The 19,469-nt window shown below is 53.5% G+C and overlaps 1 protein-coding gene across 1 annotated transcript in view; it reads right to left on the reverse strand.

Moving 5' to 3' along the window:
- The window catches only part of EXOSC7 (exosome component 7), a 32,519-nt gene extending 21,121 nt beyond the window's left edge, over positions 1–11,398 (reverse strand). The window contains exon 1 of the mRNA XM_007531439.3: positions 11,279–11,398. Within this exon, the coding sequence (XP_007531501.1) occupies positions 11,279–11,335 (57 nt within the window). The 5' untranslated portion in view covers positions 11,336–11,398. The remainder of the gene's footprint in view (positions 1–11,278) is intronic.
- Positions 11,399–19,469: the final 8,071 nt, after the last annotated feature.

Below are 19,469 nucleotides of genomic sequence, written 5' to 3' on the forward strand. Positions count from 1 at the left end.
TTTCTTAAGTTCCACGCCTGAGTGAGGTCACCCAGTATTTGTCCTTCTGTTTCTGCTCACCTCACTTAACTCTGTCTCAAGTTAAGACGGGGCAGAGGGGTGCTGTGCTGTAGGACAGCTCACCTGGACAGCACGTCTGCTCTGACAAGCATGTGGCCCCAGGTCTAGCACTGCGCTGACGGAAGCGCTGGTGCTATGGGCTCTCCCTCTGCTGCTGTCTCCACGTGGGAAAGGCAGTCTGCAGCACAGCCGCTCAGGAACAGCGGCGACAGCACAGGTGGGAGACACGTATTACAGGCAGTCTGCGGTGACAGCACAGGTGGGAGACACATATATAAAGGCAGTCTGCAGGACAGCAGCTCAGGGACGGCGGCGACAGCACAGGTGGGAGACACGTATATAAAGGCAGACTGCGGCGACAGCACAGGTGGGAGACACATATATAAAGGCAGTCTGCAGGACAGCAGCTCAGGGACGGCGGCGACAGCACAGGTGGGAGACACGTATATAAAGGCAGACTGCGGCGACAGCACAGGTGGGAGACACATATATAAAGGCAGTCTGCAGGACAGCAGCTCAGGGACGGCGGCGACAGCACAGGTGGGAGACACGTATATAAAGGCAGTCTGCAGGACAGCAGCTCAGGGACGGCGGCGACAGCACAGGTGGGAGACACGTATTACAGGCAGTCTGCGGTGACAGCACAGGTGGGAGACACGTATTACAGGCAGTCTGCGGTGACAGCACAGGTGGGAGACACGTATTACAGGCAGTCTGCAGTGACAGCACAGGTGGGAGACACGTATTACAGGCAGTCTGCGGTGACAGCACAGGTGGGAGACACGTATTACAGGCAGTCTGCGGTGACAGCACAGGTGGGAGACTCGTATTACAGGCAGTCTGCAGCACAGCAGCTCAGGGACGGCGGCGACAGCACAGGTGGGAGACACGTATTACAGGCAGTCTGCGGTGACAGCACAGGTGGGAGACACGTATTACAGGCAGTCTGCGGTGACAGCACAGGTGGGAGACTCGTATTACAGGCAGTCTGCAGCACAGCAGCTCAGGGACGGCGGCGACAGCACAGGTGGGAGACACGTATTACAGGCAGTCTGCGGTGACAGCACAGGTGGGAGACACGTATTACAGGCAGTCTGCGGTGACAGCACAGGTGGGAGACTCGTATTACAGGCAGTCTGCAGCACAGCAGCTCAGGGACGGCGGCGACAGCACAGGTGGGAGACACGTATTACAGGCAGTCTGCGGTGACAGCACAGGTGGGAGACACGTATTACAGGCAGTCTGCGGTGACAGCACAGGTGGGAGACTCGTATTACAGGCAGTCTGCGGTGACAGCACAGGTGGGAGACACGTATCTTAAGAGAAGGAATTTGCCTGAGGATTGAGTTCCCCGCAGAACCACATATTTTAAGTGCGCCCTCCACCAGAGGACCCCCAGGCGAAGTAGCTCTGATCTCCTCCTCATCTCCTAGGTGTGGCTGGCTAGGCAGCACTTGCAAGGGATTCCGCGTGAGGTCTAGACCTCATCCTGCCACTAACCAGTCACCTGGCTGAGGACAAGCAAGCCCCTCCCCTCTGCAGACTACTGGCTACTTGTAAAAGCTAGAGATTGAATAAGATGGTTTAGAATCAAAATCTTTTTTTTTTTCCCCTGCCTCCAGGGTGATCGCTGGGGCTCAGTGCCTGCACTATAAATCCACTGCTCCTGGTGGCAATTTTCTCCATTGTTGTTGTTGTTGTTGGATAGGACAGAGAGAAATCGAGAGAGGAGGGGGAGGCAGAGGGGGAGAGAAAGACAGACACCTGCAGACCTGCTTCACCGCCTGTGAAGCAGCCCCACATGCAGGTGCGCTTAACCCACTGCGCTACCCCCTATAATCGTAATCTTCTCTGGTTTTCAGTCCATGGCTCTTGGTTCAAGGCTCCCCAAACCTCGAGAATTTCTCAAGTGATAGGAGAAAAGGGGCAGCCAGGTGGGTGGTGCAGTGGGTAAGGTGCCAGGCTCTCAACAGGAGGTCCCGAGATTGAAGCCCACCTCGTTGATTAATGAAACTTGAAAAAAAGCAATAGGAAAACTGTGTGGACAACACTTGTTTCAGAGAAATGGAGACCTTGTTTCTTCATGATTCACATTTAACAGCCTCAGTGTTTAAACCATTGAGATGAAATTCCTTAAGGACAAGAGGACCTAGCTGCCAGAAAGCCAGTCCTGGGCAGCGGCTACAATTCCTCAGCCCCTCCTCTGCCTTCAGAGGAGGGCTGGAGGCTGAAGCGACGGCCATGGCTAACGACCCAATCCGTCTGGAGGAGCCTCCAGAGAATCCTGGGAGTCCAGCACCTTCCAAGCAGGGAACAGATGGCGCCCGCCGTGCCAGGCCCACGTGCCACAGGGGCACGAGCGTTTCTGCTCAGAACGTCTCCCCACGCATCTCTCATCTCACTGCTGACTCAAATCCTTTACTATTGTGTGTAATATATGTATGACTCGGAGAGTGAGCTGGTGGAGGGAGCTGTGGGAATCTCAGATTCATAGCCAGAAGCAAGGTAACAAGCTGGGCTTGACTGGTATAACTGTCAGTTGATGTGGAACCCTCCCCTGGGAAAGCCTCTCTGGGGTGAGGCTGTCAGGACCGAACTAAACTCTTGAACTACCGGGTGCTATTGGAGAACTGTTTCAAAACCCACACATCCGAGCTGGTGGCATAGTCAGCGGCCTCGAGGGGCTTCTCAGCGGGAGAGGCCAGTCAGAAACAGCACAGCAGAGGAGTTGCCTATGTGGAGGCCAAGACTCAGCCCTAGCTCTAAGTCAGAGCTGAGTGGTCTTCTGCTTTCTCCGTCTTTTTCACATACCGATTTTTTAGAAATCTTTTTTCCTTTCTTTTTACTTGATAGGACAGAGAAATTGACAGGGGGAGGGAAGGAAGAGAGAGACCTGTAATACTACCTCACCGCTCATGAAGCCTCCTCCCCGCAGGTGGGGATCAGTGCTTGAACCTGCTTCAGCCGGAAAGAGGAACAGCCCCAAACCTGCAGCGTTCCAGGAGAATTCAAAAGCCCAGAGTCACTTCAGGGGAAGCCCCAGCACCGCACAGCCCCCGCATCTGGGATCACGCTCTCGCCCCCAGTCCAGGGTCCTCAGAACAATCCTGGGGGAGGGAGGAGGGGGCCGGCCGTGGGTGAGGACGCTCCCGGCAGGTGGGAGCACAGCGCCACACTCGCTCTCAGAAAGCTGCAGCTGAGAGGATCCAGACCCGCGCAGGCTTGACTCACTGCCACCCCACGGATCGCTCTCGGCTGTCTACGCCTCAGAACTGGCCACAGGAGAGCCGGGACCGGCATGTCTCTCCTGCGTGAGTTACTGCCGCCAGGTGACCACTGGGGCTCGCTGTCTGCACGACGCGTCCACCGCTTCTGGCAGCCATCCTTTCCTTTCCTTTTCCTCTTGATTTGATAGAACAGAGAGAACCGAGACAGGAGGAGGAGGAGGAGACAGACAGACAGACAGACAGACACCTGCAGTCCCTGCTTCACCGCTCATGGGGCTTCTCCCTGCAGGGCTCGACCTGGGGCTTGTGCACCAGCCCTTCAGCGAGGCCGGCTCAGCCCTGTTCTCTCCCGCCCCGCTCCGACCACGCTGCCGATGGAAGTGAGAGACACAGAAGAAACAGCCGGCATCTTCAGCACGCAGGAAGTCAGACGTGGCTCTCGCAGGGGCCTCCCGTGGGGCTAAGTGCCGGGGCCCCGGCTGAACCTACGGGGCCGTCGCAGCGGCTGGGCGCGCTGAGAAGTCACTGTGCCCGCCGACCCACGGAGGATGTCACCTGAGCCACCACCGTTCACCTCACACTCAGGTCAAGGGTTCGCACCTAACCCAAAGGCAGACCGACACGGTCCGGGGAGTGACCAGCTCTTTCGTAATGAAATGGATTCTCTCACTGGAATCCGGCCTCTGAGCTGGGACATACTTGAAGGACTAGCAGGGAGTTGGCAGGCCGTGAGGTGGAGGGCCCTGGAGAGGCCATGTTCCAGTCCACTCAGGTAAAGGGGAAGTGGAGGGGGGTGGGGGGTGAGAACAGTGGTTCTACAAAAGATTCAGGAATGAGGCTCTGAAGTCCCAGGTTCAATGCCCCCCACGCCACCATAAGCCAGGACCGTGCAGTGCTTTGGTAAAAATAAATAAATAAATAGGCCGTGGAGAGGGGACAGACTTCAGCAGAGAGACATAAAGACCAACACACAATCGCACAGACCATGTGACCACAACTGGCAGAGCCCAGAACTGCCTGGCGACTGCCTGGCGTCCGCTTCTGCTTGGGATGTGCAGTGTCTCCTTGCCCGCTCTCCAAGCCAGAAGAGCTAGAAGGCCACAGACACAGGCCAAACTCCTGACAGGGTCAGATGAAGACGGGAAACTGTAGCTCCCTCACCACAAAGGCACACTTCCCAGGGAAAAAAGAAGCGGGAAAAGGGAGCTCGCCTCTCTGCTGGCTGGCCACGTGCCAAGGCTCATCTCCTCCTCCTGTCTCACCATTTCCCACGAGCCAGTCTGCCCCAGATGCGCGAGCTCTCAGGTTACAGGGGAGGGTGGGGTGGGGAGACAGCGCCTGTCACAATCTGTGAGCGGTGGAGTTGGGATTCTAAGTTCTTTTCATTTCCCCTACTCCAGACCCCATTCGCTCTGTCTCTCTCTCCCTCTCCCTTTAAATATGTTAGTTATTGATTAGAGAGATGAGAGAGAGAGAGAGAGAGAGAGCCAGACATCACTCCGGCATATGCGCTACTAAGGGCTGAACTCAAGGACTCTGTGCTTGTGAGTTCAATGCTTTGCCCACTGCACCACCTCCCGGGTCACCCAGTCCCCACTCTTCCTTTTTCTTTCTTTCTTTTTCTTTTCTTTTTTTTTTTTTTTTGCCTCCAGGGTTATCACTGGGGCTCGGTGTCCACTACTCCTGGAAGCTATTTCTTCCCTTTTGTTGCCCTTGTTATCATTATTATTGTTGTTGTTGTTACTGTCATTGTTGTTGGATACGACAAAGAGAAATTGATAGAGGAGAAGACACAGGGGGAGAGAAAGACACCTGCAGACCTGTTTCACCGCTTGTGAAGCGACCCCACTGCAGGTGGGGAGCTAGGGCTCGAACCGGGATCCTTATGCCAATCTGTGCGCTTTGCACCATGTGCACTTAACCCGCTGTGCTACCACCCAGCCCCCACATTCATTCTTTTTTGTCACTGCCAGGACTTCACTGCTTCAGACCAACTTTTTCATATACAGAGAAAAAAACACCACATCATTAAAAACTTCCTGCAGTGCAGTGAGGGGCCAAGGTCAAGCCTGGGCTGAGCACACAGCTCAACTGCCGTTCCGTCAACCTTGCTCACACTTTCCTGATGGCCCCTGAAAGCCGCCCATCCTGCCGCAACAACGCCCGTCCTGAAACCTCTTGACTCCTAAAGCATTTCCTGCCAGGCCCGAGAAGGCTCCATCTTCCTTTTCACGAATTCCTTGTTTCAAGTGTGCTTCACCATCAAGTGGCAGTGCTTAAGCCTAATCTCTTTTTTTTTTAAATAATGTTCTTGTTTGTTTGTTAATTTTTAATCTTTTTATTATTGGACAGAGAAGGAAGACATTGAGAGGGAGGGGAAGACAGAGAGAGACAGAGAGACACCCGCAGCCCTGCTTCACCACTTGTCAGCTTTCCCCCTGCAGGTGGGGACCGGGGGCTTGAACCCGGGCAACATGAGCGCTTAACCAGGTGGGTGCGCCACCGCCTGGCCCCCAAGTCTAATATCTCTATCAGTCCTTTACCCAATCCGATGTAAACCCAAGACTTTTTTTTTCCCCCCCAGAACATGAGCTATAGCCCTAGAAGCCAGGAGGTAACCTCATTCTTTCTACCACATGGACTCAGAAACAAGTCATTGTGAAGAGAGACAAGAAAAGAACAAAAGCATACAGAGCCTCCAAGAAAAGCAAGGGGGCTCTGAAGATCTCTAAGGGTCCTTGAGCCTCTAGAGGAACACAAAGTGTGCCCTCCCCTCCCCTCCCCTCCCCTCTCCTCCCCAAGGCAGGGACAGAGAGCAGGTGGGGGCCACGCCCAAGCCTGAGTCAGACATGGCAAAGCAGCATCTATCCAATAAGCCAGCTCACAGACCCTGAAAGTCTCCTGTCAATAAAACACACTTTTCTCTCCCTCTCCCCCCCTCCCCTCTCCCCCTCCCCCTCTGCTTTAGTTTGTTAGTTACCACAGCCAGCAGTAGAGTCCTTAACAAACATCACTTAGGTCATTTGAACTACTGTGATTACCACCAGTGAAGTGAACTGCGCCTAAAGCAGGAAAGAAACCAAGGCCGGCAGGAAAGAGATGCCGGAAAGCGACAACGGCCCACTAAACCGAAAGTGAGAAGCAAAGCACAAGAGCCGCACCGGAAGGGAAGGAGCGCGATCTTGGCAGCTTCTGCAGGGGCGCTGCTGGTGCTAGGAGGCCCGCGGTTCAGGGGACGCTGCAGGCGAGAAAGGCGACCCAGGGCACGGCGCCCGCCTGCATTCTGCTTTATTCCGTCGCTGTAGTTCCTAACTGGCGTCTCCACAAACACACGCTTGCATTTCACTCCCCCATAAATGCAGCCTACTTGTGGCCAATGTTACATGAAGAGATTTAAGCTCAGTTACCCCAGGGCCAGCTGGTGCACACCTGGTAGAGGGCACGTTACAGTGTGCAAGGACCCAGGTTCAATTCCCTGGTCCCCACCTGCAGGAAGGAAGCTTTGAAAGATGAAGCAGTGCTGCAGGTTCTTCCTCTCTCTCTTTTATAAAGATTTTTATTTACTTATTAATGAGAAACATGGGCGGAGAGAGAGCAATAACCAGCCATCACTCTGGTATATGTGCTGCCAGGGACTGAACTCAGGACCTCCTGCTTGAGAGTCCAAGGCTTTATCCACTGAGCCACCTCCTGGACAAGGTTCTTTCTCTCCCTCCCCTATAGATTTCTCTCTGTCCATCTCTACAAAATATAAATAAATAAATAAATAGTCACACCATACCATGTGATAGAGCTGAGTATGTACCAATAATGTGGCTATGATATTATTGGTACTGAAAGAGGCCTAATGAAATTAAATGACAGTCACCTCCCCTTTAAGATAACTTATTAGGGACCGCGTGGGGGTGCACCTGGTGGGACACACACACACACACACACACACACACACACACGACACCCAGGACAGTGCACAAGGACCCACCCAGCTCAAAGCCCGCGGTCCCCGCCTGAAGGGGAAAAGCTTCACAAGTGAAGTGGTGAGGCACTCACTGCTGCAGGTGTCTCTCGCTCCCTATCTCTCCCTCCCTCTCAATTTTTCTGTCACTATACTAAATAAATAAATAAATACTTAACTTACTGACCAGGGAGATAGCTCTATTAGGACATAAAGTTTGAACGCCTGGGGTCCCAAAGGCCACATTCAATTCTTGAGACTATCTTATGGCCAATTGAACAGTGCTCTGGTCTCTCTCATTCATGAAAAATAAATAAAGCCTTTTTAGAAATATACATAATTTACTCACTCGGTGGTACTAACAGGTGCCGGCCATCGGCAAGACCGTAATGTACTTAATGTACTTCTCAGACAAGTTATTAGATTATCTTCAACATCTTTGAGGAGGAAATGACTGAGCCTCTAAGGCCCTGCGGATTAGGTCCTGGTCACCTCTACAATCTGATCTTCAACTGTTACCCCCAACCGCCTCTTCAGCTCCATGCCTCCTTCGTTTGAGAGTCTGTAGTACTATCAATCCCTTCTTTCTGGGAAGCTTAAACTTGTTTAATTTCTGGTCAGGCTGAGAGCTCAGCCCAAGCCCCATTTCCTCACCTCCCAATCTAATTCAGGTCCCTTACTTCTCTGTCACAGCAGTAAGTACAGATTTATATGCAAACACACAAATAGATCAGAAATGTCCGCCTCCGACATTTCCTTTAGTTTCCAAATGGGTGGATGAATGAATACTGAGTCCTATGATACACTGAACATGAACTTAGGGGAACAATTCTGGTTTTAGAGCACTAGAGCTTTCTGTCTTCTTCAGTTCCTTTGATGTATCCCATCCCGTAGAATATATTTTATATGCCTTTACTTTATTCACTTTTGAGATGCAGGAGTCAAATACTGACAAAAAGGGACTACAGAAAACCTAAACTGGCCCTGTGGAACCCAAGGTGAAAAGTGAAACACGGTCATTGGGTTTGTATGGACAGGAACAGGGCTCTGGGACTCTGGAGCGACGTCTGGGAGAGACGTCTCGTCTAGAGAAGTTGGTCAGCTTCTCTTGGCAGCTCTCTACCAAGCCACAAAGCCCCCGACTCTCTTGTATTTTCAGCAAGGCGCCTTCCCTCTCCTCCTCCCAACTGCCAGGTGAGAAGCCGGCGCCACCCACTAGGAAGCAAAGGTGACTGAAAGGCATCTGGGGGCGGTGCTCTCAGCTAAGAAAAGGCCTGTGGGTCCTGAAATGAGCGCAGCCTAGAAGGATCCCATGTGTGACCATGGACTGCAAGCTCAGACTGACAGGGACGCAGAGGTCCCACAGGCTCCTGTGCTAAATAGGAATAGATAGGAGCCTTAGGTCAAATCGATGGGGTAAGCAGTTAATGGTATTTATATTCCTTCCTCATATTTGGGAGCTACTCTCTGCCCTAACCCAGCTTTCCAGGCCTATTCTCAACTCTGTCACCATCTTCCCAGAAAATACTTTTAGCCCACCTACCTGCATGTTAGCTATCTGGCTCAGGCAAAAATTAGTAAAGTCAATTTTTGAGTTAAAGCGTCCTATATGGTAGCTGCATCCTGTTCAGAAACTGTAGTCTGTCTACGGCCACACCACGCTGAACACACCCGATCTCGTCTGATCCTGGAAGCTAAGCAGGGCCAGGCCTGGTTAGTACTTGGATGGGAGACACTGTAGTCTTAAATTTTTGAAACTGCATGGTGTTCACAAACGAGGACTATCAGCCAACGTGATTAAGGTCACAAACTTCAGTGAAACTCTTAAAAGTCCAAATCTTCTTGATACTGTGAATTGTACCCCTTCCAATTTAATTTCTTCTGGACTCTCCATACTTACTGAGAGTCATCTTTCAAATTTTGTGTACACTGAGGTTAAACTAGTCCTCTACTGTGCTGATTCCTATTCCCTCTTGTATTTTAAAAGCAGACTAACAAGTAAACAATAGCATCAAGTAGTGCAGGCATATGTGTACATTTACTTGATTCAATTTATTGTAACCACATTAGTTTGAAATTGGAATTGCACCGTTTGTAAAAAAAAAAAAAAAAAAAAAAAGGAGAGAGAGAGAGAGAGACAAAGAACACTGCTGCAGTTTTAAGTTTTCAAGGCAGCCAAGGCAGTGTTGGAAAACTGCAGCTTTTAAAAAATAATTTTAAACTTTATTTATTGGATATAGACAGCCAGAAATCAAGAGGGAAGGGGGAGACAGGGAGGCAGAGAGACAGACACCTGCAACCTTGCTTCAACACTAGCAAAGCTTCCCCCTGCAGGTAGGGAGTGGGGGCTCGAAGCCAGGTCCTTGCACATTGTAACGTGTGCTCAACCAGGTGCGCCACCTGGCCCCCCTCAGTTTTTTTTAAACTCAGTTATAAAAGACCAAAACATTCTTTCAAGAGAGGCATCTAAAGGTGTTCCTAATTATGTATCTAGGCTTGAATTTTGTGACCAATAATAATAATGAACTGCTATCACATACAAAAAAAAAAATTTAGTCAAGCCATGGGCCCCTTAGAACATACCTAAAACAGACTTCCTAGCTTCTTCCCACATGAAGACCCTTAGTTTCACCTGCTCTACTCCTACCTTTAGGCTCCTGTTTATTAACAATTTGTCCTGCTTTATATCTTATCGCCTTTCAGACACCAAGTTGCAGATGCTACCATGACACCATCCTGACTCCCCTGGGCAGACGCCCTCACCCATGTGTCCTGGAACCTCCCCTCCCCAGAGCCCTGCCCCACTAGGGACAGACAGACACAGGCTGGGGGTGTGGATCCACCTGCTAATGTCCATGTCAAGTGGAGAAGCAATGACAGAAGCCAGAACTCCCACCTTCTGCACCTCATAATGATCCTGGGTCCATACTGGGTCCCAGAGGGATAAAGAACAGGGAAGCTTCCAATGGAAGGGATGGGGCAGGGAACTCTGGTGGTGGGAACTGTGTGGAACTGTGCCCCCTGCTATTTTACAGTCTTGTGAATCACATCATTGCAAGACTGGCCAGCTCCTCATGGGGCGCGAGCGCTTCCACACTGCGATCATCCTCTCTGGCATTATGCTATTCCACTGCAGAATACTGTGCCCCAGGATGGTTCCGTAGCCCCCATGTCCACTTGGTCGATTCCTAATTATATTCCTCCATGAGGATCATTTCTGGAACCATCCGTTCCACCCCGGTTCCATGGCTGCCAGTTCTCAGCAACATCGCCCCGCCAGATACTCGTCGGGATGCGGCATCATCTAAGTTCATTTCCCACGTCTACACTCGACCGGACCTGCCAATCTACGCGGATATCTTCGCCCACCCTGTCCAACGCTTGATGTCTCGTCACCCAATCTGGTCCCCTACGCCTACACTGAACTTCTCTGTTCCAGACTCTTGGAAACAGAGTTGGCAGTCAGCTGAGGTCAAGAACAAACACCTCATCACAGACCCCTGCGAGCGTCAACCCGGCTTTGACCTGGCACTTTATGATCGGGCCCTCCTCAATCGCTGTCGAACAGGCCATGGCCGGTGCGCCGCTATGTTCCATCGCTGGGGAGCCAGAGACGACCCGAACTGCCCCTGCGGCTCCAGACAGACTATGACCCACATAGTCAACGACTGCCACCTCTCCAGATTCAAAGGAGGTCTCGAAACTTGACATCAGGCTCAACCTGATGCTGCTGACTGGCTACGGAAGAAGGACAAACGCTAGAAGAAGAATTAAATCATTAATAAGAGAGAGAGAGAGAGAGAGAGAGAGAGGAAGGATGGATGGAAGAAAAAGGAAAGGCCTGTCGCCTCCTTCCCGGATGCAGAACTTAGAAGCAAAGGGTGACCGAGCGCACTCGGCCCCTCGCAGGTGTTGGCCGCGGAGTCCACGAGACACCGTGCCCCGTGGCAGCCCTGCCCCACCCCGGCCCGCCCCGGAGACCGGCCGTGACCCGTGGGGCCCAGAAAAGGCCCGCCGAGCTGGCCGCTCTGGCTACCTGGACGCCGTGCACTATGTACACCTTCTCCGCCTCGCTCAGCACCACGGACGCCATGCCGCCCGGCCGTCGCGCGCGCACGCACAACACGTCATCCGCCGGCGTCCCCAGAGGCTCCGCCCCCCGGCGCCGCGCGTCAGCCGCCGGCGCGTCAGCAGCCCGCGCGTCATCAGCCCGCGCGGTGGCCGCTCCTGCAGCCGCCGCCGCCGCAGGTGCCGGGAGCTCCATGGGCTTCTCCTGTGCGCCGCCGCGTGTCTGGCTGAGCCCGGGGGACATCGCTGCAGCCCGAGGCCGGGCCCCAGGTCGGGGACTGCAGGGGGAGGCCCCGGCTGCGCTGACGGGAGCCCCGCCGGGGGCCTGGGACTGGGAAACTGCCTCGGCTTCACGGTCAGTTGGGAGAGGGAACCTGAGGGCTGGGCGGGGGGCGCGGGGGCCGCCGCCGGGCCGGGGGCTTGTGTGGGAGGCGGCTCGGAGCCGGAGTAGCGGGGCGCGCGAGAGACACGGAGACACGCCGGCCGGGAGGCGCTGGACGTCGTGACTGGCGGGGTGGGGGCGCCGACTCCCCGCCCCCTGGGTGGGCTGGCTGCAGGGGAGAAGCGGCGAGGCAGGTGCCCCTCGGGGGTCCGCGGGTCCCTCCCTCCCTCGGCCTCATCGGAATCCGGCCCGGGCTGGCGGGTCGCGGAGCCGGGAGCCTGCAGACACTCCGTCCCGAGGAGGAGAGCGCGGGGGTCCCGGTGTCCAGCGCCCCCTGCGCCCGGGGACCCGGTGCGGCCTCTGCCTCTCGCCCGCCGCCCTGGGTCACAGGAGTGTGACCGTCAGCTGCAAGGTGGACGGCGGTCACCGAAGGGCCCGGTGCAAAGGGTAAAGCTGTAAAGCGGCCATGTGCAGAAACAGCAAAGTTCAGCCGCGCCGGGCAGGGCATCCTAACGCCTCGCCTTCGGGGGCGCTTCCTGTTCTCTCAAGTCAAACTCGTGGCGGTTTGCTGCCCCAGACCTTCCGCAGACCATAGCTCCAGTGCGCTTCCCGAGTGGCCTTTGTGCCCACTTTGAAGTGTTGAGACGGGTTCTGTGAAACGGCTTCTGCCCGCAGACGCTCCTTGGGCAGAGGCAAGGCACCGGGGCTGCCTTGACCGCACAGCGCGGCGGCTGGGAGCTGAGGTGGTGGCTCCGGGAGAAAACGGAACCTGAAGGCCTCGGTGTCTGGCACCGCAGAGCTCACGGCCTCAGCCCTCAGCCTTCGGGCAGGCCTGTGCGGCGACTGAGCCGCGCTCTGGTCTCTCGCGCTCAGGAAAAATAAGTATTTTTAAAACTTTGATGACAATGACACTACTAGCCGCGTTGGGGTGGAAAGAGGATCAGAAAAAGGATGCAGAGAAGTACTTGCCCACGTGTTTTGTTTTGGCCTGAGCTCTGCTCAGCTCTGGCTTATGGTAGGGGGGTTGGGGAAGGAATTGAACCCGGGACTTGGGAGCCTCAGGCATGAAAGTCATTTGCAGAACCGTTGTCCTACCTCCCCCACTCTCGTTCTTACGCTTTAAACTGCTGAGCTAGTCACTTCGGTTGTAGACTGCGCGGTTAGTTGTCTCTTGGGTCTTGGCATAGTTCTCTGTAGGTGCTGCTGCAAGGAAGACACCGTGTGGGGCTAGACTTTGCCCCACCAAAAAAAAAAAAAAAAAAAAGCCGGGGAGAGGTACGTGAGGCCGGAAGGGCTTCTTCCTCCATGGAAGCACTCGTGCTGTTCCCGGTTGGGGCACATGGATGAGGCCCCTGAGTCCGGGCGGGGTGCGGTGTGCCCGAGACACCAGGGAAGCGCTGGGGGTTACTCAGAAGGAAGCCATCCTGCCCGTGGAGTCTAGAGGAATTGGCTTCAAAAGTGAAAGTGGATACAAATGGACAGGCCAGAGAAGACCCAGGAGGACTAGTCTGAGTAGTGGGGAAAGAGTTCAGCTGGTACAAGTCAGGACCGTGCCTGGTCAATCCCCATGCCAGAGCTGCTTACGTGAAATAGAAGTCCGACTCTGGATATCACAGAATCATCTTTATATAAAAACCTTTATGCTGAAAGCAAACTAAAACGGCTTCCCGTGTGCCCTTTGTGAGTGTGGTCCAGGAGACACTCAGCAGGTAAAGCACGTACCCGACCTTGCCTGAGGCCCTGAGTCCAAGCCCTGACATCACATGGAAGCACCGCGACCCTCTCTCTGTGTCTCTGCCTCTTCCTCAGTGGGAGTGGTGAAGTCACACAAGCTCAAGACCCCAGCAACACTAATAATCACCTCGGACAGGTATTTGAGCTAATTCTCTGGCACGGCTGGGTAAAATTTCTTTGCTGGAAGAGTTGGCCGTATTTGCTAAACAGTTCGAGCAGCATCCACCCTGTTAGCATAGCTCAGTGTGAGCTGCTCACAGTAGCATCTTCATTTTCTGTCCCTATTAAAGCAACGGCACCTGTAAGATGGAGGTGTGTGTGCTGAAAGAGTTCAGAAGAAAAGCAGCGATGCCTTCACCAAGTGTACTCCTTCAGACGTTGTGGAAACATGAAGTCAACGCTGTTGGCCTACTTAAGCAGTTAGGAGAATTATGATAGCCAGACGATCAGGCCCAGGATGCCATATTGTTCTAGAAGCCAGCTTGTTTATCCAGGACAGATTCTCTGGGAAAGGGGTGTGTGTGTGTGTGTGTGTGTGTGTGTGTGTGTGTGTGTGTGTGTGTTTAACACAAGATGGAAGGGTCAGAGGAAGAAGGGGACCAGAATACCACTCTAGTGCATGAGATGCCAGGGTTCCAACCTGGGTCCTCGTGTTGCCAGCATCAGTGCTCTGCTCACGGTGCCGCCTCCCAGGCCCCAGGCATACTGTCTGTAGGTCTGTCTGTTCCAGATCTCTATCAGTTTCACCTACTACTGATTCACACAGCTTAATGTGTGTTCTAAGCACTTTACAAAGATGAGTTGGCTCCAACCTCACAGAGGCCCTTTGACACAGGTATTTTCCAGATTAGGAAACTAAGGTATGGATTGGCTGACTACTTGACTTTGAGCAAGGCCATGGAACTAGCAAGTCACAGAGCCAAACTTTGAGTCCACGCGCACTAAGTCCCTTTCCCTTCTCTGTGCTGCTGTCATCTCAGGCGCACACAAGCACACACGCCACTCCGTTCTGTTTGTAGAGTAGTGAAGGAGGCATGTCTGCTGTGGGTGGAATGGATTACCGTCCTGTAAGTTTCGGTTCCCAAGCCCGGAATTTGTCCAAGCTAAAGTCGGGAGGAATAAGAAACACGGTGGAATTTCCTCCCATCCAGGCCACCCTCTTAGAGAAGAGGGAAAGTGACGACACCGACCAAGTAGACCTTAACTCAAGGAGTAGCTGAGCCTTCAAGAGTAGAGAAGATCCACAGGTCCCATACGCAGATTGAGTCAGGCGTGTCGTGGAAGCCAAGATCCGCCCAGGGGCCTGACTGCCAGAGTAAACACCTACACGCTCTTAAACAGCCAGGAAGTGCCTCTGTGTGCCTGTGAGTCACCGAAAAGCTGAGCAGCTTTATTGTAGTGGGGTAGCCCAGGCCCTTGAACTAGTGTAGGAGAAGACAATCAAGTCAAATGCTCAATTGAGAGACATGGTAAATCAAAGAAGAGCAGCCCACAGTGAGGTGCTAATTGTCCAGGGCAGAGGGAAAGTGGAACAATAACAAATGCCGGGCTCTGGTTAATTACAGCAGTGAAAGGTGTTAGTGCTGCGGGCAGTATTCAGTCCCGGCAGTGCTCAGGTTGCCCGAGCTCTTAAAAGTTTAGGCAGGGGGAGCCGGACGGTAGCGCAGCGGGTTAAGCGCACGTGGGGCAAAGTGCAAGGACCGGCGTAAGGATCCCGGTTCAAGCCCCGGCTCTCCACCTGCAGGGGAGTCGCTTCACAGGCGGTGAAGCAGGTCTGCAGGTGTCTATCTTTCTCTCCTCCTCTCTGTCTTCCCCTCCTCTCTCCATTTCTCTGTCCTATCCAAGAACGCCAACATCAATAACAATAATAACTACAGCAATAAAACAACAAGGGCAACAAAAGGGAGTAAATAAATATTTTTTAAAAAGTTAAAAAAAAAAAAAAGCTTAGGCAGGAAACACTTCACTGCCAGGCTTAAACCAAGGGCCCCAGCCTTTAGACTTTTCCTCTGAGTGTCCACAACTAACCTAGCATCCCAGGAAAGCGGAGTGTGCCCCCCCCCCTTCTGTTTTCTGTAGAAACACTTTGCATCTAGCTCCTCTATGTGGAGGGGAGATGGCATCACAGAGCGGTGGTGGTGGGCGCAGCGTGGAGCTCTATGGTGTTGTGAATCACTAGTAGTTTTTGAGAGTGCTCTGTTTGCTTTGCCAGGCCTGTCACCCAGGTGTGAATCTGGGCCCCACCACATTGAAGGGACCTCTGTGCTGTCGTCTCTTTCACTCACTGCCTCTCAGCCTCCCTCTATCTATCTAAAAATTCAAAATAAAATAAAATTTAAAAAATAAACTGTCAGGGGCTAGGTGGTGGCAAACCTGGTTGAGCGCACATGTCACAATGCGCAAGGACCCGGGTTCGAGCCCCTGGTCCCCACCTGCAGGAGGAAAGCTTCATGAGTGGTGAAGCAGGGCTGCAGGTGTCTCTGTCTCTCTCCTCTAGCTCCCTCTTCCCTTGATTTCTGGCTGCCTCTATGCAGTAAATAAATAAAGATAACTAAAAAAAATAATAAACTGTTATAGTCAGGCCTGCAGATCTCTGTGCTGCAGAGAAGCTACAACTTGGCTGGGGCTGGGCAGTGGCACACCTGGGGGGCATTCACGCTTCCACGTGCAAGGAGCCTCCGGTGCCCACCCGCAGGAGAGAAGCTTCACGAACTATGAAACAGGGCTGCAGGTGTCCCACTTTCTCTCTCCCTCTGTCTCTACCTCAATATACATAAAACATTTTAAGTGGAAATTATAACTTAGGGTTAGTCTGATGGGAAACACGAGTAAAACGCAATCCCACTCAGTAAGGGTCGTCATGGGTGACCTTTGAAAGAGTCAAGGAGCTTGCAGTGTCTGTCGCATCAGGGCATGTTGACAGACGGGCTCGTGTAGACCGATTCGCCCATCTGGAGACATCTGTGTGCATATGCACACCGTGACAGCCCCAGAAACGGGCCGAATCCCGAGTAAAAATCCTAACCCTCAGGCAGTAGTGCTTTACTGCCTTTCGTTGCTGTTTTTGCATTTCCCGGTCATTTGTCTTCCTCTCCGGAAGCACATCTCCAGAGATAAATGGATAAGTCATTCCCGGTTCACAGCTGCAGAGATGAAACTAAGCCTGCAGACGGCCTCACGCCGTGTCGAGTCCAGCTGTTCAAGCAGACCAGAGCACCGTGTTCGCCTGTAGAGCCCGCCCAGGTGCGCATCCTGGTCTGTAGGGAGCTGGCTGCTGCTGACTCTGGCTTTGCTGCTCTTCAGGCCCAGTGAGGAAGTGCCTCTGGGTGGGTCCATTTCTCACCTCAGGAAAATGAGGCCGAGACGGGTATAGTTCTGGCTGTAGTAATGTTGCAACAAGTTTTGATGCTGCTGTGTGCATGGATGTCTGTGAACTAAGAAGAAGAATGGGGAGGGGGTGGCAGGATAGCTTGCCCGGACGGTGCATGCTTGGCCACAAGCACAAGCCAGGCTCAAAGCAGGACCCCCCCCCCCCCACTCCCGCACACGGCAGGAAGCTTTGGTGCTCTGGTACTCTTCTCTCCCTCTGTCTGTCTGTCTGTATTTGAAAAAGTATTCCCAGAGCAGTAAAGCTCTGGTGATGAAAAAGAAGAGGGAGGAAGGAAGGGAGGGAGGAAGAGCTGACTGAGAAGGCAGGTTGGGCAGGAAGGTTAAGATTCTGGTGGTAAGGCTTCTAGGTGTCTAATCCAGTAAACTGGGCTTTGCCACCAACTTAGTTTTGTGACTTTGAGCAAGTCAATTAAACTCTTTCTCTCTCAAAATATTTTTCCTCCCTCCCCCCTCAGTTAAACTCTGTAGGCTTCATTTTACCCTGGAGGGTAAGATATTACTAGGTTGTAAGACTTAGAAGGCATCCTGGATATACACATATTTAAACATGGAAAAATGGTCATATTTGACTTCGGATTTTAAAACCTTTCTCTTACTACATTGTAGTATTTGATGTATTTTGATCATCTGAAGAAAAATTAATGAACAAAAGGGAAGGGCCGGGTGGTGGCGCACCTGGTTAAGCGCACACATTACAGTGCGCAAGGACCCGGGTTCAGGCCTCCGGTCCCCACCTGCAGGGTGAAAGCTTCATAAGTGGTGAAGCAGAGCTGCAGGTGTCTCTCTCTCTCTCCTCCTTCCCTCTCAATTTCTGACTTGTCTCTATCCAATAAAGATAACTAAACAAAAAATAAAGGGAGTATGGTAATAATATGCCACGCTTGATAACTTTGCTCAGGAAATTGCTAACAGCTATTGATGGCTTTCCTTTTGAATATTAAAAAGGAGAAAGGAAACTTAGGCATTCATTTGACAAAAGAACGAAACCAAAATCCAAGAAATTAAGCAACCAAATCAAATTGGTTCCTAAGGACAGATGCCATGATTTCATTCCTTGAAGAGTTGTAAAGCAGCTCAGTCTTCCCTCCCTCTGCCACACAGATGAGAAAACTGAGTGCGAGAGAGGGGAAGCCATGGCCACCACTCGGAATGGAATCCTGACCTCCTGACTGCACGGCCAGCCTTTTCTTCAGTTAGTAGGAAGGAGCCTCTCGCCTGTCTCCAGCCCCCAGACAGATGCCATAGCTGGTGGTGGTCTTGGGGGGGCAGGCTCCTGCCTGTCTCCTCAGGCCCGGCTGCCTCCGGGCTCTGCTCGTCCAGGCCCCAGACAGTGCCGCCCACGAGTGGGGCCAGCGCAGACCCGAGAGCTGACTGGTCTGTGCCCCCCCCCCCCCCATAAAGCCTGGCACAGTCGCAGTAGCGGCTGCTGCCTTCCTCTCCCACGGTTCTTCCAGATCCCTGCCAGCATTTTTGCTTCTAGCCTTCCCCTTCACCCCTCACCCCTGCTCCCCCCCCCAAAAAAAAAAAAAAGCAGTGCTCCAGTTTGGGTGATGTCACAGTAGCTGCCTGTCAGCACATGGCACAATGTGGGGACGGGTGTCTTCTCCACACCCCTGGGTGGGAACTTGTGCTGCTTGGACTCAGCCTAGTATGGGTGGGCTTGCTCTTAGGGGAAAACAAGCAGAGTGACGTAGGTCGGCCCCACCAGAAACGCTCCTCAGCAGATGGGGGACTCAGTGTTGGGGTGACTCACCCGGCCGCTGCTGCTCAGCCCTCCCGCTTCCTAGGTTAGGGCAGGACTGGCCTGAGTGCTGGCAGGAGCTCAGGCAGGGCGCCGCCTGTGCGTCCAGATGCTTAAGTTCCGGCCCGTGAACAGCGCTGCGTGCGGCCCTCCCAGCGTTGCCGCCTGTCCGTAACAATGCACGTGCCGGCGCCCAGCGGTAAGTTAAGCGAGGTCGAGGCCGAGGGTGGGAACCACAGTCCCCTGGCGCCCCGTGTCTGCTGATTGTTGGGCAGAAGTCACGGTCAGAGTGAGTACTTGGACGTACCTTTGGAGGCAGAGAGGGCTTGGCATTGTCTCCCCTCTCCAGTTTCCTAGAAGTGTGAACTGCAGCTCTCCATGGCTCAGTTTCCTTCCCTACCCGGGGCTGAGAAGCTAAGCTGGGTGTCGACAGCGCCACGGGACAGGAGATGTGAGGGCCAAGAGCAGGAGGTGTGTCCGCACACAGCCCAGTGCCTGGCAACGTGGTGGAAGTTGCTGGAGGAGGAAGGGGCTGGGCCCCGCGCTCTGGCAACAGCCGCACAGGATGCCTGCCCGTCTGGGGACCCAGCCCGGCACGGGGCAGAAGGCAGGCTGGTGTCGAGAGATCACACCGCTCACTGCCGAGCGGGCTGACGAGACCAGCCATGTCCTGTTGCCTTTGCGCAGGTCTTCCTAGAAAGTCAGTGCAGAGAAGTGACAGCATGGGCGACCGGGAGGCCCATTGGAAAGGAGCTAGTCGTGTCCTCTCTGCCGGTGCTGTGGCAGACCGACTGACTCCTTAGTGCTCTGCTTATGCAGCCTGGCACCGTCTGTAAGTCAGGCGGGAGCGGAGTGTTGAGGCCCCTGGCCCTTACAGACTTTGCTCTTCCAAGACGACTGTTGTGAGGGCCG

The sequence above is a fragment of the Erinaceus europaeus genome, chromosome 12 (assembly GCF_950295315.1).
Source record: "Erinaceus europaeus chromosome 12, mEriEur2.1, whole genome shotgun sequence".
In the NCBI taxonomy this organism is placed as follows: domain Eukaryota; kingdom Metazoa; phylum Chordata; class Mammalia; order Eulipotyphla; family Erinaceidae; genus Erinaceus; species Erinaceus europaeus.